At 47.7% G+C, this 23,473-nt stretch overlaps 1 protein-coding gene across 4 annotated transcripts in view; it reads right to left on the reverse strand.

Annotated features, from left to right (window-relative positions):
• Positions 1 to 64: 64 nt before the first annotated feature.
• The window catches only part of LOC128885940 (connectin), a 37,091-nt gene continuing 13,682 nt past the window's right edge, over positions 65 to 23,473 (reverse strand). For 3 of the 4 annotated variants that reach the window (XM_054140339.1, XM_054140340.1, XM_054140341.1), the window contains exons 2-6: positions 13,408 to 13,988; positions 12,758 to 13,251; positions 2,399 to 2,587; positions 2,038 to 2,156; positions 65 to 1,929 (exon numbers count right to left, since the gene is read on the reverse strand). In XM_054140339.1, coding sequence (XP_053996314.1) covers positions 1,669 to 1,929; positions 2,038 to 2,156; positions 2,399 to 2,587; positions 12,758 to 13,251; positions 13,408 to 13,967 — 1,623 coding nt within the window. In that variant the 5' untranslated portion in view covers positions 13,968 to 13,988 and the 3' untranslated portion in view covers positions 65 to 1,668. Of the gene's footprint in view, positions 1,930 to 2,037; positions 2,157 to 2,398; positions 2,588 to 12,757; positions 13,252 to 13,407; positions 13,989 to 18,376; positions 18,842 to 23,473 lie in introns of those variants that run through there. The other variant, XM_054140342.1, reaches the window with a different exon arrangement.

Here is a 23,473-nt window from a genome sequence, read left to right on the forward strand (position 1 = left end):
TCTCTCTCTCTCTCTCTCTCTCTCTCTCTCTCTCTCTCTCTCTCTCTAGCTATCTATCTATCTATCTATCTATCTATCTATCTATCTATCTATCTATCTATCTATCTGTCTATCTATCTGTCTACCTAGTGCTTTTGTTTGTTTCCTTCTGTACGCATGCGTGCGTCTTGATTAACACCAAACGTCGTGCTAGAGAATACGATCGTACAGGACGCTCGAATGATCAAGTACACAAAGTCGATGAAGGACAATGACGATGACGATGACGATGACGATGACGATGACGATGACAATGACGATGACGATATCTTACTTAGGCTAAATTGGCACGAGCCGCGGGCTGTTACGAAATTTTCAGGAATGTATAATTCATGATATTGCGTGGTTATAAATGTGATTAATTTTAGCATTAGAAATTACTCGAAAGCTGCGGTCCAAATTTCGATTAGACTAGCTATGTTCGATATCGAATGATCTTCGAGATTGTTTTTGAGACATTTCTCGAAAAGAAACCGCCAATGGAGTTGCGTCGCGTCGCAGCCCGCGTACACGTTATTTACGATACGCGAATAGAGCAGAGTAAAAAAAGTTGTGCGCAAGCGATCAACTCTTGTCGTCTCGATAACACGCTGCTTAAAATCGCAGATTAGATTAAAAACTAGAGAGCATTCTTAACATTTCCAATGATTTAATCGTGTTTCACATCGTTGGGATCGATCAACTTTCTCTATCGATGTACATACTTGGTATCTTCTCTGGCAACGTAATTTTGCTGTTGGATTTTTCATATAAACTATTAATATCGCGATACTATATATGGTAACGTTTATACTATTACAAACAATCTCAACATTATCGATCATTTCTTTGCTACTTTTGTCGTTTTTCAGGCGTGGGTTAGACGCTCCATGTGTTTATTAATCGGTTCACCTGGACGTTTCAGGGATAACGGTTGCGGGAAGTCGAATGAGAAAAACCAACGATATATTAGATGTCGTGTCAAAGTCTTTGAGAAACACGTATTATATATCGATAATAGTAATAATTTATACAAATAGTCGTATCGCTCGATACGAATATTTTGTGCGTTTAGGCGAGAAACTCGACAAACTCTGAAACTCCTCGAGCTGGAACTATGACAATCTGGTTACCGATAAAACCGGCATGATTGCACGGGGAATTGACTAAGGCTCGCGTGGGATCGCCTCCCGGCCAACTTCCCTTCCGTCTCGATTGGCGAAACTTGTTTCGAGGAGAACGATATTATGATAGCCTCGCGAACACCGATACGATACACGCGGCTAGAAATTGCCGCAAACTCGTCTATAAGGCTGACTGACTCTACACACCACACTCTACACTCTACACTCTACACTCTACACTGAGTACTGTACAGTGTACGCGAAATATGAAACGGGAACAAAGACAACGTAAACGAGTCGAAGGTCTTTCCTCAAAGTTGGAACACGGCGCGCGGTGCGCTGCAAGCGTACGCAACGACACATGTTGTATAAATCTATTATTATTCATACGCGAGCGTGCAGCATACAGGCTCGATTATGCACGTATATCGAGATATCGCGAATCGTCCTTGTCTTTGTTCTCGGCCATGGGCCATACTTCCGATTCGCTTATCGGATCGTCCAGCGAGTGGAGCTCGAACTGCCTCTACGTAAAGATGAAGAGCATCGGCCGCGCCAGCAGAAGGACAAAGGTGTATGCGAAAACGGGCAAGTCGAGATGGATAGACTTTGCCGTAGATGAAAACCAGATGGAACCCGATGAGCCCACGGGAGCGTTCTCGTGGCGACTCGAGGGTTGTTCGGAGGCCATTAGATCCTCCCTCGAGGGCTCCGGACACGGAAGCTCTTCCATTTTTAACTCGAACAAATTCCTTACTTGCATCGACTTGCCTTCTATCACCTGCACCTGCAACAATGCGTCGCAGACGAAGGTCGATCAAACATCTTGTCCAAGTTTTATCCTTGTTATTGTATTATATTTAAATAACGAGTTTTCAAGTATCGTATATCTTACTTTTGGTTGAGAATCGGAATTCGTATCCTCGTAGCCATCTTCGCTCTCGTACTCGTCGCCCAAGTAGGCGTTGTCGGTATCGAACTTGCCGGTTCTGATGTTCTCGGTCAGATATTCCTCTGTAACGATATAAATAGGAAAACTACAGTAGGAGAAAAATAGATATCGGAAATATGCGGCAAGCGCGTTCGAAATTTGAAATATCGTTCTCGTCACGAGACACGAGGATCCTAGCCGCGTCAGAATCTCGTAAAAATTGCCAAGAAAGTTTAACGAATGCGAAACATGGATCGTACAAGATACAGAATAACTGGCGAGAGTGGAAGTAGAAGTGGAAGTAAGTTTAAGCAGTGCGACCCACTTGGTGAATGTCGTGCAATCTCGAGAGCTTCGTTCCATTCATGGTCCGCATTGTTGATCTTCCGCGATGCGTTATTGCTCTCCAAGAAACAAGTGAGCTTTTCCAAGGCGTCCCGCAGCTTTCTATTCTTTGTTTCGTTTCTTAAAGCCCAGATCCATGCCAGTTTGCAGTCGCAAATTAGATTATTGCCTACAACGAAACAAAACAAAATGTAACAATATTTCATTAGACGACAACTTGTTTTCTTTACTTCTTTCTTTTGTTGTTGTTGTTGCAATAAAAATTGTGCGTTATCGTTCCACGTCGAATAATAGTTGTAGGGTCCCGTCGAACCGGGGCGCGGGCGATTCGTGGGTTTTGGAAAGCAAGCAGTCGGATTCCGCGTTTTACGTTTTCTTTCTCTATCGAGATGAAAGCACGACGAGCAGTCGGGAATGGATCGGAAAAGGCAGGATTCGCGGCGGATGATTTAGTGGAAACGCAAAAGCCTCGAAGCGGTGCAACGAAACCTAACCGACATGGACACTAGACAGTCGAGGTCTACCGATCAGAATCTTTTCACATAACATATCGTATACGATAATCCGAAAAATCCCGCGTCTCGATAATTTTGTTAATGGTCTTTATTAATCTTCATCGAATCCCATTCTTGTGAAATAATCGTGATGCAGGCTAACGAGGGTTAATCGTGTCAACTTGGACGGCATGTTCGTTAATTCTGGAATTAAAGTCTGCCCACGCGCGCTTTCGCGTATACACCGTGAATATTTAACGGTGGAAAGGGGTCGAGATGTCGAAATCCCACACGGTTTCCATGTGTTTTCTCCTGTTTCGACGCACATTTATCGCGATACAGTGTTTGTTAGCGGTGCTATCGGTCATCAAAGTGATGGGATAATTGGTAATTTGGTACGGTCGCAAGATCGTCTACCAAATGGGAATGGAAAGCCTAGACTGTTTGCTATAGATTCGAAATGTTTGATGTTATCGCGGACGGTGGCGGTGCCGGCGTGCTGGACCTCGATCGCGGCAACGATACTCTCGACCTAGGCAGTTTCGATTTTCCGTCAAGATTTCTCCTCGGATCGTGCCACGAATTCTCGCCTGGCGACGAATGCTTTTTCTCTCGTCGCTGCTGCTGTCGCTTGCGGACGTTAACTCGATCCTCTTGGGACAGTCGACGGAGACGGAATTGAAAAAAGCACCGTTTAAAAATGTACGATGGAGCCCGTGAGAGTGAAAGTGAGCCGAAACAGACAGGAGAAAGAGACAACCGTTCGGTAAAAGGACCAGAGGAAAGAGAAGGAAGGAGCGGAATCCGAGAGGAAAAGGAGCGATGAAAGCGAGCACAGGGCACAGGGTGACAAGGGCAACCAACGGAGCCAGCAGAGGTGACGGAGGTGGTTATGGTTAGGGTGAAAATGGAAACAGGGGACGAACCCCGTGAACCTAGGGTTCGACGGACATCGTTCGGTAGGCGTGTCCCTATATTAGGTTTTAATCATTCGGAGGATGAAATTTTCGGGATAGGGCGTGGTAGTCTGCTTCTCTGCCGGCAACACCCTCTTCCTGCCCCGAGATATCTGCATCGGTGTTGCCAATGTATTTGTACTTGTTTACGCGAATAACGCGTAACGTGACGGTTACGTTAACGTAGCTAATGTTGCGCATCTATTCCACATATTATTCTAGGTGTAGTCGTTCGAAACTCGAATCATGAAAAATTGATTATCGGTTGCAACTCGTTAAATGTTCTATCGGGATAATGGTTGTACAACGCGACGTCGAAGGTTACTGACTTTTTATAATCAATCTTATAGACTTCAATGAATACACTTATGGACTCGAGCGTCTGACAAGTGAACGAATCGACATGGCACACAGGGGCTGTAGCTACGTTTCATTGTATTTACAAATATAGCTACAGAGTACGGGTTTAGCAATCCCGAGGTTTAACAGTCTACTGGCATTCGGATCGTCGTGTTTCGGTCTTGGAATTAAAAGTGTTTCATTTCCCGATCAACTCGAGAGTTGTCGTTATCGGTAATGATATGGTTGGATTGGTTACGGGGGAAATAATTTAACGGAAAATTGGCGACTTGTCGCGCGGCGCGGCGCGGCTCAGCGGTTTGTAAAACACGAGCGATTCGACCAGGGGGAAAAAGTTGGAGGAAATTTACGATGAGCCTGGATTTGAACGCGTAATTTAAATGCATGAAATTAAACCCTCCGGTGGAAACGAAAAGTGGCCTTTTTCCATTCTGCTTTTTAATGGATATCGGGTAACGGGTAATCGATGTTTGCGTTATCCTCGATATTTCGCGCTCGAGCTTTTATTTCTCCGTTTTCCGATATTTATCATTTGCCAATTTTTCCTTGTACATCGATACCCAAATATTATAGCAACGCGATAAATAAGAAACGCGAGTAAGAAAGTAAAGTTATTTCGAGTCTCGCTTCGGCTTTGGCCACGATGCGACGCGGTGCCTCTCGTTTCTCCCTCTTCGAGTCGACACACTTTTCTTCCAACTTTCCGTGTTCCGTGTTTCTTCCTCGCCAAGTTTTCAGTTGGCCCAATCTAGGGTTGTCGCATCTAGGAACTTCTGGTTCCTCGCGACCCTGTTCCCGAAACTCACGCAAGTACAACCGATGAGTAGTTTGTTATGAACGTTGCATCGTGCATAACCAAGTGCATAACAACGTCACAGTACGTCTCGTCTTTGTTCGAACAATTTATTTACTCTATCGTTGTTGTGCGTTTTATCGATAATATTCAGAAAAACCACCGATAATAGCATAAAAAACTTGTGTGTGCTCTAATAACGGTCAGCGTTGTTTTACAGTTTGCGGCCAGTCGCGTGTTTCGTCGTGATGTTGGTTTGCGGTACCGTTTATCGAGCAAACAATGAGTTCGGAGCTCGATGTCGTTGGTCGTCTTGGTCGTTGGAAATGTTGTTGACTCGTAGTAGGACGTCTTGTTGGCCCGTTTTATGCTAATGGCGGTAAAGCGCGGTGCATTAACGGAGTGACCATCGCCCGATGGAGCCTTGGCTGGTCGAGCAGCTTATACTTACTCGTACTCGTATCGTTTTCGAAGAGTCGCCTCTTTCCAGCCATGTATTTACACGTGTACGTATAAGTAAATTGGAGATTCCCGCTCGGTCCGCGTTCGTTCGTAGACACGGATGCAAAGAGCAAAGGGAAGGGGTCGGTTGTATGATATTTCATATGTTTGTCAATTTATTAAAGTGCTTTTAATGGATTACAACGAGGGCGTAGACGGTGTCTAGTGTAATCGGTGTGAATCATCTCGGCAAACTTGCGCTCGAGAAAAGAACGCGCAACGGATCGATTATTCTGGGACAAATTTACCATGGATTCGTCCAACAAAAATTGACAACGAGAGCCGCAACGTACCGCATAGATAAGTAGGCGGGTTGAGGATCGTTAATATGCCGGGATCGAAAGAAACGGACGCCCGTTGACGCGAGAATAAAATTAATCTGTAGTAATTAACGGGACGCGACGCCGACGCGGAAGCCTGCGTTTGGTGTTTCCGCACCCTTTGGAATTACTTGCGCAATTTTTCTTTCTCCCCAAAGTAATCCCTGTGAAAGAGGGTGCGCGAGGAAGCGGCCTTTAAAGTCTAGCTGTTGCTCATTATAAATCGAGCCGAGCAGAGCCGAGCCGAGTTGCCCTCCGCAAGATTTCGACGCTAGAAACACGCATACGTGGCCGGAGGGTAATAATTTCATGATTATTTCATACAGCGGGAGAAGGGAACCAACGGAGAAAGCGAAAAAGCGAGAAAACGAGAAAGCACACGGTAGGGATGGAACGCGGCGCGGCGCGGTAAGAAAGGAGGTGCTCTCACCAAGGGTTGGAGAGACACGTTGTACGGTTTGAATATGCATACATCGAAATTTATAGCCGACTAGAAGGCCAGGAGCGTAATTGTAGACCAGTCGCGGGTTTCGAGGACCGAAGGGGGTTCGAACGCAGGGGCTGGAAGCAAGCTATAATGGAACCAAAACACTTCCCTTAGGCCGGCCACCGGCGAACCTTTAATTATATTTTGACTCCCCATCGCGAAGGTACACAAACCGGCTCCGTTAATAACCAGAAACCAGTGTCGCGAGTTTTTTTTTTCTTCTTTCACTTATACATCGTATTCGGGACTCTGCGGGGGTCTCGAACTCGCGATAAACGCACAGGCTTTGCATTTCGATCGATTCGTGCTCTTTTGAGGGACCGAAGCGAAGCAACGGGACGCGACCAAGAAACCGACGAGTCCACGGGGTTGTTCGCGCAACTAGGCAATTGTCGTGTCGGCGTCGGCGTCGTTTTGTTTATCGCGAGTCGAATTTCACCTGGAAACTTGGCGAGGGGTCTTCCAAAGGGATCGAAATTGATTTGCCGCGATAGCGCTATTCTCACAATATCGGATCGACGTGCAAAGTTTCATAAAGATATGGTCGAATTTCGATGACACCTCGCAGATACGAGCATCAATCGAGATTCGTCCGAAGCGACGGCTTGGTCCGAGTCGAAGGGATGCGTGGAAGCGTTCATTAACGCGCATGAATCGCATTACCACTCGATATAACGACCCCCTGCTAAGATCGATGGGGGAACGCTGTCCAAATTGTCGCTCCCTTGGCTCGGTCTCTTACGTCCCTCTGTTATACTATTTATTTTCCGTGTTCCACGGGACGAATTTCCGTGCGCCACCTTATTCTCCGGGACAAGCACGATGCGCGTGGCTCGGCTCGGCTCGGTTCGGCTCGGCTTCCAACAGGCATTAACTCGGCAAACACGGGCAAAGATGTTTTGTTTGATCATATGCCACGGCACAATATCGAGTTTTCCGGCATGGAACAAAAAAATTACGCATCGTTGACTCCCGGACTTTGCAACACCGCCAAAGAGTTTCCAATTCGTTTCCCAGTTGTTGCGAAGCACGTTCTGATCAGTAAAGTTGGACGCGACGAGTCGTCGAGTACTAAAACGGGTATAGCGCAACGCCAATATAATCGTCGATTACAGGGAAACGATTGGATTGGAGGAATCGACGCGACGCGACGCGACGCGACGCAACGCGACGCGACGGGTAGCGTGAATCGTTTGCGATCGTTTAGGTGCACGCGTCTGGAAAAGGAGCGAGCGCATCGATGCTCTCGATGTAACCGTGCGAGGTTTTACACGTCTATCGAGCGATCCGATGAGATTTCTTCCCCGGGTTTCCGTTAAACGAACCGCGCACTTTTCTACCCCTTCGACGATACCATTGGATCTCACGTAAAAAGCATTCAACGCATGCATGCACGCACGCACGCAAGCAAGCAATTACTTTCCAACGATATTATTACTTTCTTTGCGTTTCTTCGCCTCACTCTGCGACATCTTTGCATAATACTTTGAGAAGCACGCGACTCTCGCGATGACCTAAAAAGTTGTAATAGCTGGTCACGTTGTTATTACATCGACTTGGAACTCGCATCGCGAGGTCTATAGAGAAAGGGAGTGACGAGTGATCCTCCGACAAGCACGAAGAAGGAGATTACGAGCAATTGGCCGGTGCGGGAAGAACAGCGCTAACGGGCTGTTTTTTCTACCACGAAATTAATTACAGTCCATGGGCCGCGAGAGCGCGTTAATAGAATACATTGGCTGAAACGGCCAAGGCATTTGTTCGCTCGTTGAAATGTTGCGTCACGATGACCGAGCCGACCACGACCACTGGAAGAGAAGAAAGTGAAAATTCTGCGAGTTGGCCGAAGCCAGCAATCAAATCCAATCATTTTATATGGTATAAAGAATCCACGGCAGCGAGCGGTCCGGAGTCCGAAGGCAACCATGTTTCCGGTTTACGTTCGATGTCGACCCCAACTTTCCCATCACGATCCTTCCCTGTAACGTTTTCGCAATTAATTGGATCTGTTCCACCGCAAGCTTGGTCAGGCCCGTTCAACGCATGTATCGCTGTCCAACCCTCGCAGAGGTGGCGGCGGCGGCATAACGGCTATTTACGCAAGAATAACGCGCTTTATGGGATTACGTCAAAACATCGGCGCGGAATCACCGACCCGCTATCCACCCGGAGAGGATAACAATAAAAGAAAAATAGAAAAGAAAACAGAGGGGCAGGGATAGAAGCGTGCGTCGAAGGGGAAAGGCCGCGACCTAGCTTGTCCGAGCTTGGGGTTACGGGTTACGGCTACGTTACCCCCGTTGACGAATGTAAAATCAGCGGACTATTGTTGGTCGCTCGAGGGATGGAGCGAGCGCGTTCTTCAGGGTATACCGGATACGGGGAGAGTCGAGTCGCGTACCATTAGGCCCCAGGGCTGCGTGGAGCGTGCTACCGCGATTCGAGCGCGCTAATTGGAACGCGGCTATCTCGAGGGTGATCGGCCACGCGATTCTAGACAGCATCGCCGACGCGGCAACTCGCCTTTCGGATACCTTTTCCGTTTCCGTTCGCATCATGTTCCAAACAATCGGTACGCGTACTACATACTACATACTACATACTACATACTACATACTACATACTACATACTACATACTGCATACCTTTGTCGCGGCTGATTACATCTGTCGCAATAGAGACCACAAACATGGAATTTTCGACGCGTATCGCACGCGCGAACCATATACCAGACGAATCGTTGGAAAATCATCCATCAACGAGAAAGTAGCGGAACGGAGAAACGACAGAGAAGCGTCGGTGTCGGCGTGGCGCAGCGCGTCGATCTGTCATTCGCGATTCCGCTCGAAGGGTTGTCTTTATCCCGAAATGAACCGCAACGATGATATCGAAAAAGCTGTTGAAACTTATTGGAACAAATTTCCTCTTCGAATGGGACGTTGACGCTTCTTTGATACCTGGCGAGGCGAGGCGAGGCGAGACGAAACGAGACAAGACAAGACGAGATCAAAGCGATCGTACGAACGTTTCCCTGAAATTTTCCGAGACTTGGAAGCAACCCGAGGGCCAAGATAAAGGAGACTGCGACAGAGACGCGAGGAAAACCGGAGAAAAATAAACTCTCTCATAGAAATTCGAGTAGGCTCGTATCGAGTATCGCACCGGTTGGATCGATATCCTCTCGGTGGCGTTGGTTATCCGCGCTGCGAGCCCTAACCCAGCAAGAGCAAAGGGGTCGTCGATTTTTCCGCAGGACCGAGCATCGACTAGAGCCACTGGAGGAGCGTCGAACCAGAGGTCGAGCCGTGCACCGAATAAATTACAGGTCGGTTTTAAAGCGATTACGAAGGTCAGATTCTAATCCGGCCAGATGTGTTCCTCGTCCCTTGTCTACCGCTGTTGTACCGCTAACCGAGCCGATCCACGAGCATCGCGCCGTTTCTGGAGATCCTGCGTTTACGTATCGTTTTACGAGCAATTTTAACGGAACAAAACGAAAAATGACCGATCGCGATCTAAATACGATTCAAATAACGAGTCTACTTCTCGTTTCAACCGTGTTGTTTCCTAGCCGCGTCACGTATCGTCGAGTAAATTAATTCCGCGATTATCGTTATATCGCCGACTCGGGAGAAAACGAATTCCCCAGGTTTTCGTGCGACTCTTTACGAGCCGCAATCTATGGATTTGAAATTCAGATCGCAATCATTGCATTACCGATAGCATTACCGAGGCATTCGATGACGATCGTGGTTCCATTGAAATCGCGGTTTCAAATAAAAAAGCTTGTCGAGCGAAAATTGCTATCGCTCGATCTTCTCGCGGGTCCCGCGTTTCGTTACGATATTCCATTCGGGGCTGGAGAAAGCGTTTTCGAGGGTAACGAATCGAATCGAAACGCAGCTCGTTAGGTCGCGCCAACTCTCGCTTGCTCGAAATCAAATTTCCGTACGTTTATCGAATTTTGGCGTTTCATCTTTGTACGCGCTTCCCATTATGCGAAACGATCAGAGCATAATATTTTTAATCCCCTCGTTCGACTACACGAGTAATCGGTTTAAACAGCGAATCGAGTCTCGGAAAAGGGAAGCGCGTGCGAGGGAGTGAGAGCGAGAGAGTTGGAGTATGGAGTTCAATTCGAGGGGTGGGGGAGGGGAGGGGTTAAAAATGAAAAACGTGCCCAGTCACCCAGTCTACGTTCTTTGCCACGTTTTCCTATAGAATCACCGTCCGACCATGTCTCTGTATGACGTAATCCGTTCTATTTATTAAAAGGCGATTCCCCCATTGTTTTACGGAAGTAGCGTACAATGCGTCTCGACGCGAGCCAGCCACATGGCGTCGTCGATCGGCTTACACGCGCTCCAACATTTTGTACGGTACTCGTGCATACTGCACGATCTCGTGGGAAATCGCTCGGTCTCTTTCCGTCGGCGGGGCGCGTCGCGTCGCGTCGCGTCGCGTCGGTTGCACGCATACGGCGCCGGCGCGGTCGGTAGTCTCGATCCAGAGAGGGTTCGATTCGAATAAGAACGAGAATTCAGAGCTTTTTTCACGAAAAACAATGCGCGGGGCGAGGGAGCTTGGCTGGCTCGCAGTTTCGTCGAATATAAAAACGATGGTTCACGTTCGAGCTGTTGCCGACGAAGCCTTGTACATAAATAAACGGAAGAAGCGAAAGTCTCGTACATGTTTGAACGGCTGTTGGCGTTCGCGTCGTCGGTATTGGTGAATTTTTTAAAAGCCTACCACTCGATCGGTTATGTCGGCGTTAATAAACGCGACGATTCGATATTTTTGTCAGGTTCGTAAATGTTTCGGGCAACCGAAAACATTAATAATCGAAAGGGATAAACTTGAGCCTCGTGGTAGGTAAGCGTTTCGCATCTGGAGGAAGGGGAAGAAGGCGCGTGCCGTTGCGATCGTTGTTTGCAGATTATTCGACAAGGGGTGCGTACAGCCCCGATTCAGACCTCTTTTTTTCAATGGAAGATGCACGGGGAACGAGACGTTCGATCCATGAGAAAGTAAACTATCGTTGTCGAAAATACTGTGTAAATAAATATATTATATATACGTTAGGGTCGGCCGATTTCATTTAATGGCTATTGTTTGGTTTGTTCCGTTCGGCAAAGGCGTAATGTCTGCGGTAACGGTAAATTTTTATTGGCGATCGTTAAACTTAAATAACGACGCTTTCAGTTTTATAAGGCGCGCCAGACTGACAATAACGAAACGACGCGGTGTCACGGGTGCAACGTTTTGGAGAACATTTTTACGGGACACCGCGGATGCATAAATCCACGTGGAAGGGATGGAAAGTACTTTTTCGCGTGCCTATATGTGTAACCTGGTTGCAATCCTTCGTTTCTTCGATGCACGGGAGCACGTTTAAATTATTTCGTTCTCGATCACGTTTTTCATCGTAGTTACGCTTCGAGAAACTATTAATAATTTTGATTCTTAGAATAGAAAGAGCAATGAAAACGACGCCGCCGCCGCCGCCGCCGCCGCCGATGATTGGTCAGAGTTCGCGTCTTATGCAAATTTCATACCAAGACATTGGGTAAACAGGGCAACTGTGGCCACGGTCTCGTTGAATTTATTTTCCCATTCTGCTCGGTTGAGCGTTAATTAAGCTCTGAAAGCATGGCAAATATAGCGGCACTGAGTCGTTTCTCTCGATGCGACGCAGCTCCCAGTGGCCCGTCGTTGCACCTCCGACAGAATGCGAGGGTGAGAATGGAAGACGGGGGCGGATCGAGCTTATCGGGAGGGCCCTACGTTTAGACGCGTGTCGCAAAAGTGTCTCGTTAACGCGAAGAATCGCGACGACGCGACGCATTGCGGTAGACCGTTGGCGTAACTATATATAATGTTTTACGAACGGTAGGATACGAGTATAGCTAGCTACCCAAAGAGCTTCATCGAAGCTGCGTCTGAGTTGGTTATCATTTATTTTGCTCGGCGCTCTCGTCGCTAGATCTCTCGATGCTCTCCGATAATTTACGTTCGCACGCAATGTTTCGACGTACGAAAATTATTACCTTCGGGCTGCGTTTCGAATCCCATTATTCGACAGCTTCGGGGCAACGGGCTACGGTTGCGCGCAATGTTCCCTCGATAATGTATCGTCTGCGAAAAGGAGGGCAATGGTTGCGTTTGCGAGTATTCACCGATAGAAATGATGCCGGCTCGGTATCGGCACGAACTTGGAGTAGCTCTATCGTTCGTCCGTTTGTTCGTTCCGGACTGATTGGTTCTGCCCGAGCACATTATTTATTTAAATGAATCGGAGGCGGGCACGTTACGCGAGCACGTTACGCGAACAACGTCACCGCGACAGCGTTAACGTTATCGCGTGTACGATTTCTCGCAGATTCATCGGCATCGGCATCGATTCGCCATAATTCGGTTGATTTACTTACCGTTTAAGAACAAGTGGCTGGTACTGTTGTACATGTTGCTCACGATCGGTTTGACGTTATCGAAGGTTATCGTCTTGAGCTGATTATCCCTGAGGTCCAGAAAGTAAACACCCGGTGCTCCGGCCAGAAAGTCCGGCTCAAGAGTGATCAGCTTGTTGTCGCTAAGACTAAGTTTTCTCAGATTTTTCAGCCCTTGGAGCGCTTTCTCCGAGATGTATACGATCTTGTTCGAATCCAGCTCGAGATCTCGCAGGGACGGCATCTCGATGAAAGTTCGGTCGCCGATCATGTCGATTAAATTGTTTCGAAGGTCTAGTCGAAGCAGATTTCTCAAACTGTGAAAACTATCACCGGTGATCACCTGTATTCGATTGTCGGATAGCTCCAACTCCTCCAGAGTGATCAGGTGCTTGAACGCTTTGTCGTGCAGTGTGCTGATGTTATTGTGAGAGAGGAGGAGTCTCTTTAGCGACGGCAAATCGACAAACGTGTCCCTGCGAATCAGAATAACATAGTCGGTGTTATCGCGACGACGATCATGTATGTATGTACGGTACAGGTATACCTATATCGTAAACTTTGCTCGTTGCAGCATTCTTCGAACCGTACCTATTCGTATCGTCCGTAAACGCAAACTGGAATCAACGTACCTGTTAATCTCGGTGATCCGATTTTCGTTCAAAGCAACGACCGTCAGATTTGTCATGTTTTCGAACGCGTGCATCCTCAACGAGGAGATGGAATTTTTGTTCAAGTCGATGTACGCGATTGTCGAGAGATTCGAAAACGCGTACTCTGGCAGCTGGTCGATTTTCGCATAGTGAAAGGTGATTTTCCGCAGGTTCTTGAGACGTCGCAACAGCTGAGTGGGGATGTACTCTAGAGTTTCTAGACCGTTGAGCATCTTGACGTTGAAGGTCAGCTCCTCCAGGTAGATTTGCGAGCCAAAGTAGTCCCACGTCGGATCGTTCGAGTTGAACGATCTCAGGACCAAACATTTCGCCTCCGTTGCGTTTCTGACGGCGTTATTGTTGCAGTAGCAATAGATTGGCGTGTCTTGATCCTCGATTTCGCAAACGTTTATTTCTTTGGTTTCCTTGGCGATCTTCTTCTTCCCCCGGGATCTCGTCGAGGCGGATTGAGTCGAGGAAAGCAACGAAATCAGCAAAAGTACTCGGAGAAACACCGAGGTCCACGGTACGCGCCTCATAACGGCGACTCTGTTCCGGATCTGTAACCAAACGGAATTCAACGTACTCGACTTGCGCTTAGAGTATGGATCGCGCAACGTGGCTTTACGATCGTATCCAAATACACGATTAACGGCTCATCGAACGTAACGCAAGCGAACACGTGTTTCTTTGCGAGCCACATCGAATACCTCTATTACCTTCGGAGAAGCGGAGCGGAGCGGATGATGCTTCATCGGTCGAGAAAAATCTTTCCGCGAGAGGAGAAAAAAGGAAGACAGGGAAAAAAAAGACTCGTAGGTAGCGAAACGTAAAGGCCATGAAAAAGGTAAACGAAAGACGGAGGATGAAGGTGAGCTGGCGTTCGCGTTCGCGGACAGGTGGGACCAGGTGTGAGAAACGCGACGGAGACGGCCTTTCACACGGCTCGCTTTTTTCTCCCGCAAAACGAAGACGAACCGAAAAGGGACACCTCGCCAAGTTCCTTTGACAAATTATTCTTTCGAGTGGAAGCTCGCATAATGTCGCGCGCGGTCTCTCGTTTGTCTTTATTTTCAATCGGCGTGGTCGTCTGGCGCCGCGCCGGTTCGGTTCGTCATCCTCGCCACTCGCGCGCCACGGTTATCCTGGCTTTACGTTTACAACCATGGGAACTGTTCACTCAAGTTTTTTCTTAATGTCGTCCATTAACTCTGCGATTGATATTTCGTTTACGCGTGTCGAAGTTTGCGTAAACGCGAAATACCAACTCGAGATTTAAATTAAGACGCGATATCGGTCGCGCAAGTATTAAACAGCGTCGAGAGATAGAAAGAATTTTGTCTACCGACTAAATACTTGGAGGAATTTCGTCGATAAATCGATATTACTCGCGGAAATTGTGCGCGTCGCGTCGGTTAGAAAGGAGACCGTTCGTCGTCCGAACGTCCCGGCAAAACTTTTAAGTGAAATTCCACGCGAATAATCGGACGCGTTCATTTCACCGCGGCAGTAGAGGTACCGGGTGTCGCTAATTCTGCGCACAGGGCCAATTCCTTCCTGGATTATCCTCGGTACGTATCGCACATCGGCCCGATTTGCCCGGAATCGGATTCATCCGAGTCTCGACGGACCCTCTCGCTTATTAAGTTTGAAACGGTAGAATATCTCTTTTACACGTATATTTTGTACCGTTAAGGCGACGACTTTGTAACAGGTGATGGTTTCGTTTATTCTCTACGATCTGACCAGTCGACAAAGATACCAGCTACCCATCGTGTACGAGTCGATTGAAAACTTGGCCAACCGAGTCGAGATTGGCCTTGCCCGCGCCGAGCCAAGTATTATTCGATTACTAAACGACTAGGCGCGTCCCGTCGCGCGTCGCGTTGCTTCAACTTTCATTCAAACTTTTCATTTTCATAGCCAACTATCGTCCTTTTCCGATTTTTTTACTCGGCGCGGACGGTGCGGCCGATATCGAATCGTGAGAAAGAGGTTGAGAACGCGGAGAAGGCATTATTAAAGTCAAGATGGGCTAAACGAAATACGATCGAAACGAATCGAGTTCGAATTGCATGCAGTTCTTCCTCGAAGAAGAAGGAGAGGAGGGTTAACGTTTCGGGATAATTAAATTGGGCCCGCTCGCAAAGAGGAGTTTTAAAAGTCGCCGTTGACTCGAGGGGCTGGCTTCTCGTTCCGCTCAACTTTCGCTTCTTGAACAAAATGAATTTCCGACAAATGTACTCAACGAACGTACAGAAAGAGTAGAGATACAGATACATGTATATTAGCTTGAGCGTGTTCATCTTTTCTTCGTATGTGGACGTTCGGGTAAGTTTGGTCTAACCGTAAAACCGGCAAGTTTCGACGGTATGTCGCGTCAGAGTGACAGAGATGAGAACGGGGGAACAAGGTTTGCGCGTGGCAGTGATCTCGAGGCCGCGAGGAACGCGTTAGCCTGCGTCACGTCTAAATCATACGTCACGGGATGGAAATACCCATACATCAGGGGAAACGTAAACTCGATTCCCGGTGGTAATGCTCGCAGCGTTGGCTTTGGCAGTGGCAGTGGCGTTGCTCGTTAACCTCGGAACCGGCCTCCGTGATTACCAGACTTTTCAAACTTTCCCTACTTTCAACTTTTGCCGACACTCGCGAGAAAAAAACGATAGCCTCGAGTCTCGTCGTCTATGGAGAATGGATCAGACAGGTTCTTGAAATAAGAGACGCGATCGTTGGTCGCGACTCGCGAAAAATGTTACGCAATTTAATCGCAAGACTCGACGCGTGACTGGAATCGCATCGCTTCGCGACGCGTTATCGCGATCCTCGTCGATCTTATACTCGAATAAATAATTTCATCGACAACGGAATAAATGTCGTTAACACGTCATCTTTATTTTCTGGAAAAGCCGCGTCAACAGTCGTTGACATTTTTTTTCGAAAAACTTTTGTACAAGTTAACCAGTGATAATTAATAACGACAAATTCATTAAAACTTGCCTCAAAGTTGTAGGAATCATCCGTTGCTCGCAATCCGCGTGCTGTTTACGTTCGACGAAGCGGCGCTCAAAAATCTTCCGGAAGCTCGGAACAATCGGAAAGATAAACACCTCGCAGTCGCAACTCAACAGCCGTGGAAACTATGCAAAAGTTCCGGCACTCCTTCACTCCTTCACTCCTTCACTCATTCACTCATTCACTCATTCACTCATTCACTCTCCGCCATCCTCTCGACTCGACTAAGAGTTCCGCGACACGGCTAACGGTGACCGTATCCGCCCCCGATTGCATTCACAGTTTGCCACAGCAGCCAGATAAGCCATTTCGGAACAAATTAATCAACGCTATCGTCGCGAAACCACGGGGGCCAAGTTGTCTGGAAAGTAACTTTCCATCGTATTAAAGCACCTCGTAACCGAGTTAGAAAATAGGCCGTGAAAAGCACAGTTTCCTTTTCAAAGTGTCTATCCATTCTCCAGCCTGTCAAAACTGTTTCGGAACCGACGAACATGTTTGGTAGATCGACGAGCTGCTTCGCCGGATCGCTGGATCGTCAAGGTTGATCCGAGTCGACGAGACGCGTAGTACCCGAGAAAACACGCTTTTGCAAAGCAAAGAAACTCTCTCGTCTTTATTTCGGTAAAGGCGATATGGCGCGGCGACGATGTTGGAAAAGAGGCGGCTACAAACGCGACTACTCGGGAAACCACTGCATAACTGCAGGGCTTCCCGAGATTATGCCTAGACATGATCCCATATAGATCGTCGAGCTAGCGTATGCAAATCCTCGTGGCAAACTGCTCGGCATTTGCATAAGCTTACAGATAAGGACGCGTTAGAAGTATGCCTTTCCGTCGGTTTCGTTTCCAAGAGCCGTGGCCGCGGCCGCGGCCGCTCCACGCCGTTTCACGCGCGGCGAAACGAACGAATCGATCTCGTTTCCGTGGAACGATCTTCCGAGTTTATCTGTTTTTTCTTTTTTTTTTTAGAGTCACGAAAAGTAACGGCCGGATAAAAATAGAGACGCCTCTTATCGATAACGACAGACGTGTTCGCGAGTGCAGGAAGGGTTGATACATATCGGAAATGAACGAAATGTTGGGTCGGAACGAATCGCGACAAATCAGGAAAACTGTGCAGACGTTTCCGCGAACAAAAGCTCCGACCACGATTTCGCTGGATCCGAACGTTCGAACAACTCCCATCCGTATCAATGATCCATAAGTTCCTATCGAAGCTACGAAACGAATTTCCAACGGAGAAACAAACTCTGGCGATGCCGTCGGCGCTGGGAGCTCCGAAAACTCGCTAAAAAGTCTTCTTTAACCAAACTACCAGTAGGCCAAAATTATTTACGAGTTTCTCGTCTAACGGGGTATCCGCCTCGCTTCCTTCCGTCTTCGGTAGCGTCTTATTCAGAAAGGGCCGTTTAGATTCCGCGACTGAAAAGACCGACCCCGTAGCTCGTACATTAACCCGGCTCCTTTTCCTTCCTGCTTCTCGTATCTCTGACGACGTACCCAGCCCGGGAATGAAATGTACGAAATTAAATGGATCCTCCTCACAAAGTGCAACGCTGGACTGCGAGCCACCGTCGGCATCGCGTCGCGTCACGTTCTAGGAAAACAAACCGACCGGCAACAACCCACTCCGATAAGTCCATCCGAGCTGAAACAAAAGCCAACCCTCTCCGTGGAATCCGTCGCGAGGGCTGAGCATTTTCAAAGGTCCGATTGCACCCCTTTTGAATCGTTTCGTCTAAAACATTTTGAAATCGGTCCCAGGGAATTAGTGCTGTTGCGCGTTCGATTCTAGTTATCGGAGTTAATGACTCCGTCGCGACTTGATGAACGCCGATAATCATCGTCGAGTATAAGTAGTTTGAGTCGTGCAACGCTACTTTACTCACGGATACGCGAATAAATAATTCATAAAATTCACTCACTCAGTCGGTGTTTCAGAAAGATGAAAGAAAAAGCTGTCGGTGAAGAGAAAAATCTGAGAGCACAGCAGCAGCCGGCTATTGTCTCGAAGCAAAGACTGTCTCGGTTTTAAAGCTCTTATATTCTTCTTTCTCATCGTGGCTTGTCCATTCGGTCGCAATTAGGATTACCTATGTATTTAGTTTTCTCCCAGACATCCTTGATGAAAGGACATACCATCGAAATCCTCAACGGAAATTTTATCCTTCTCGTTTCATTCCCAAGCGATAAAACTGTTTCTCTCGAGTCTCGAATACGAAAAATCAATAAATCAGCAAAGCAAACATCCATCGATCGCTTCGTTTTCGTATAAATGGACGAGGCATGAAACTCAACCGCCATATTCTCCGTTCTAGAAACTACTTAACTTTCCATTTAATATTCCGACAGAGATAATCCTCGACATCGGCACAAGTTGTTCTTAATTAAAAGCCGCTCGGTTTGCGCAAAATCTGTCCAACACGCGACGTCGACGGAGAGAAATTTTTCATACGACGGCTGAATAAGCGGCGCTAATACGAATTTATACGGGACGCATTCGTTCCGCGGCTGTTATCTTGGTTGGATTATAAGAGGGCCGCGTAGTGCCGTAATGACGCGCCGTAACAAAAGTCACGTGCTACTGCGGCCGAAAGACAAACTACGTGCCCCGCACCGGAACAACGGAAATTGGCCATACTCGAAAGAGACTGCAGTACCGCTACGGAGCTGTCTCTTACCGTGTTACTGTGATTCGCTGCTGGCAAACGATTACATTTCGCCGTGAAATTTTGATACGATACAAACAACTACGCTGATATAGTTTCCCCGTGCGACTTATTCGCGTCGGCGTCGGTGTCGGCGTCGGTGTCGGTGTCGGTGTCGGTTCTCCTTGTAATCGCTATTATCTTCAAAATATTTCCAAGAATCCAAGGCTTTCCTTGTTATTCCGTAGCGTTGCATAAATATGCAAGCTTCCGCTGAAACGGTTTTCGATATCACCGTGTCTGCGAAAGGAGAACAATTTATCGCTTTTGAAATGTTTACCTCCGTTACGAGTGCCATCGATATCTCCGGCGTGCTATCGAGATGCTTTCCACTATTTTCTGATATTTCCGAATATCCTTTACGCGAGTGTCTATGATTTCTCGAAGAATTTCCACCAACATCGCAACTGCATCCGTTGCGAAAACTCAGAGACCCGATTCGGAGTTTCAACTCGATTCTCGTTCGCCAAGGGGAAAAGTGTTATTTCTTGTATTACGGAAATTACTTTCGATGATGTTTGCAACACTCGTACACCTTTGGTAGATGAATGTTTCAATCGTCGCGAGGGAATAATTTTTCGGTGCGATGGATAATGTTTCGTGCGATACTTGAAGCAAGTTAGCGTTTCGATGGTAGAGGGTTAAAAAGTGTTGCGTGTTAGCAGCGAATCGAGATGGTATCCGAGCGATTACCGAACGAAAGAGTCCGTTGAATACGGGTTCTCGAAGCGGTGACATTGCGTGTCGAGTTTTCAAATAGTCGACGCGGAATGCAAATATATGTACAGCTGGCAGGCAGCATTGTTAGGTGGGCAGGTAGGTCGGTGAATGGGTGGGTGTACGTCCGGCCATTCGTCTCTCTTCTCGCCTTCTTTCGCGGCTTCTATCTGTTTTTCTTGTTTACGTCTGGTACAAAGGTTTCCAGGGTTTTCCTTATTTATCGCAAAACCTTCCAGCATCCTTTCACTCGATCGTTGTTCGTTTCGTTGACCTCCCACTGGCATCTTCCATGAAAATTAATACACTCGAATACCCCTTTTTCTTCGAGAAACGCGAGGGAGAACCTTTCGTGCAAAAGTGACGGGTTCGAAAAGGGCTTCCCTGAAACAACCGACAACCATCTTCCGCCTTTCGCGAAATTGTTAAAAGAGACGCAACGAACGACTATGACCCGTACGCGTACAATTTTACGACGAACACACGGGAACCGTCGGCGTCGTTACTTTACGATCAATTTTTCATACGACGTTCGAACGATGCTCATCCGTAAAATGAACGCGGTTCGTCGTAGCGGGAGGACGTTGTTTGACGTAAGCGTAATGCACGGTGTAACGGCCGACGTGGCACGGCGTAATACGTGACCGAGTGTGAATTATACGCCGACAAAGGGCTACGCCGGGAATCCGAAATGGTAGCCAGGTCCCGTGTGATTTACAACTGCGCAACCTAGGCGACCGTTGGAGCATTTTGGTGTTAACTGACGCGATTGAATTGTACAAAACGACGAGTCTCGTTCTCGTTGCGTTCCGTCTTGTATCCGTCTACGTAGCCGGCACTCGTGGTTCCAGGCTAAATACTAAATACATTCATTCGAGCTAAATGTTTGCTCGCGTTAGCTAAAGTTTGCACCATGGCAATATATGGTGAGGGATCGATGATCGCGTCGCAGTTGGAAAAACACCGTTGGTAGAAGCCGAGGAACGTTATCGAGAACGCGACGCGACCGCATTCGGTCGAGTAAAGCTCGTGCAGGTTTTACGCGAGAGCGCCGCCGATGCACCCGCGACCATTCCGAGCCGGTAATGGTATTAATTATGCAGGTAATTAACATTCGAGCGGCCCTCGTGGATATCATTTTACGCCGTCTCCCCTCTTACCATCCATCTAAACGTGTCAGCCGGCCGACACGATACACGATACACGATACACGATGTCACGACGAGTCGATCGAAACGCAGCGCAAGTTTCCACGCGTACCGCATGCGGTGGCATTGATTCGATCCTTGCCCTTGAAGGAGAAACTTGCTAGTTCGGTCACTAGTTGAGAAGAATGGATCTCTAGAGCGTTTTTTGCCCGTTTGGACGTGCGTCGAGACGTTTCGTCTGCTACGCCGATAGAGTAGACTAGATCCATCCGTGGACTCGACTGACCTGGAACGATCTTTGTCGGTCCCGCGCCGGATAGGATAAATCAACCATAACTCGTCGCTCAGATAGAATATTCATGAATCGATTCGTGCGGCTCGAAACTCGAAATTGGAGACATGGATCGCGTGGCATATCGAGATCCGCAAACGCGGGCTAGCGTATCGATCGAACGCAACGGTTGGAAAGATCGTGGACGAAAAATTTGCCCAGGGAGATGATCGCAGGGGATAAATGTAAGTGTACGAACGCCAAGTGCGAAACGAAAGAAAAAAACTGAGGCAATTAGCGACGGATTGTTAGCTCGGCCGCGAAATACGTCTGTTCTCCAACGAAGAATCGTGTTGTTAAAATGAGGTACGAGTAATCCAGCCAAAGAAAGATGATCGGCAAACGTCACTCTATTCCGGATATGGTCGATAAATTCCTTATTGTCGTCCACGAATCATCGGAAACACGAGCGAAACAGCGCTCGGTTTTTCACGGTCCTGACAGCGACTAGCCCCGCGGTTTATCGAGCCACGTTTTTTCCATTCACCGAGCAAGGTTACCGCCCGCCCGTATATATCGTATATTCGCACTAGCGGCAAATCTCGAGTCTCTGGCATCGCCCTAAATCGCCCAACTTTTTCTCGCGACTCTGCTTCCGGTCTCCTAAACGAAAAGTAGGACGCTTACCCTGTAATGTCCTCTTTATCGTTGTTACATTTTTAATAACGGTATCGTTCAACGTACTTTCCAGCCATTTTCTTTTTCTATGGGGCCGAGAAGCGTGGATTATCCGCCTATCGATTCAGCGATATTTTCTCGACCTCGTTCTTTTCTCTGCTGTCAACGCTACGTGCCGAAACGACGCGCGACTTGTCGACTATTTCGTTTCTTTTCTTCGGAACGTTCAACTTTTATCTCGATCGTTTTCTCGTGATCGATATTATGTATATTGGTCGTGAAATGGTCGATTTTTGATCTGTATCGGGGAAGAGAGTCGACGACGACTCCAGGGCCCGATTTCAACTCAAAGTATAGATACAACACGCGAAGATCATGTTCCGGGAGTAAGGGATCGCGTTTCGAGCGAGAACTGGCTATGTAGGACCAAGTTGCATCGTTTGAGAGCAAGCGGCTCTCTTTTCCGTCGATGAAAACTTCAAAGGATCGCGTGTACCTCTAAAAAGGGAAGGAGAAAGAGACAGAGATGAACAGAGTTGATATAATTTACTTTTCGCTCCAACGGATTTCAATAGTATTGGAAATGGCCCTTGGACTCGCTCGTTCGCTGGTTCGATGACGTCTGCCGGCGGTAATGACGTAGATCCACAAAGGGCCGAAATTAGTTTCGAACGAGATTCGATTGTTTGCGAAACGATGGGGAGAAAAGACGCGTGGAAAGGCAGAGGGAGAAGCTGCCGAGTTGGGAGCCGTCCCACTGTTGCGGATTGCACCCCACATTCAACGAAACCGACACCCAGTCTGATCGGAAACGATGGAATAAAAAAGACACCAAGTAACACGGTGAACAACGTTCAAGAGAAACAATCTTGACTTCTCGACGGAGGATTCTTCCTCGTTGACGAATGATTCTGCCAAGTGGTAGATATTGCTTTTCCAGCGAAGCGTACACCGCGCCGTACGTTCGCCGTGATAATGTTGAAACGAGAGACGAGTAAACGACCGTTCTCGCGAAATAAGAATTTCGATATCGATATCGAAACAGCGCTATTCGATAATCGGCGAGTTGCTACATAGCCAGCAAATACGGTAACCCAGTGGTGTGAAGCCAGCGAGCGGGGTGAGCTTTAAGCTCGATTAGCAAATTATGCATGTGCGCGACAGAATCCGCACGGGGTTGCGCGGATGACGTAACTCAATATTTATACAATTAAGCCGGTGACTGCGGGTTCGAGCGGGGTGACGAAATTTCGTTAGGCCAATCGGAGCGTGAAACCGTTGGTAGCCTAACCCTCCGTCAAAATGGCTCCTACTACCGAATCAAAGATGGCGAACCCTCGACGTCTGGCTAATTTTTGCGAAAATTACGCGTAGACCCGGGCCGACCTGCCATCTCCGTTTACTCGGAGATCGAGGGGATGTACGCCAGCCATTTTGCGATTCTTTAATTGGAACTTGGAACACTCCGAATACGACGACTACTCCCTCTCTCGGTTGCTC

Source organism: Hylaeus anthracinus, unplaced genomic scaffold (genome assembly GCF_026225885.1).
Source record: "Hylaeus anthracinus isolate JK02 unplaced genomic scaffold, UHH_iyHylAnth1.0_haploid 11982, whole genome shotgun sequence".
In the NCBI taxonomy this organism is placed as follows: domain Eukaryota; kingdom Metazoa; phylum Arthropoda; class Insecta; order Hymenoptera; family Colletidae; genus Hylaeus; species Hylaeus anthracinus.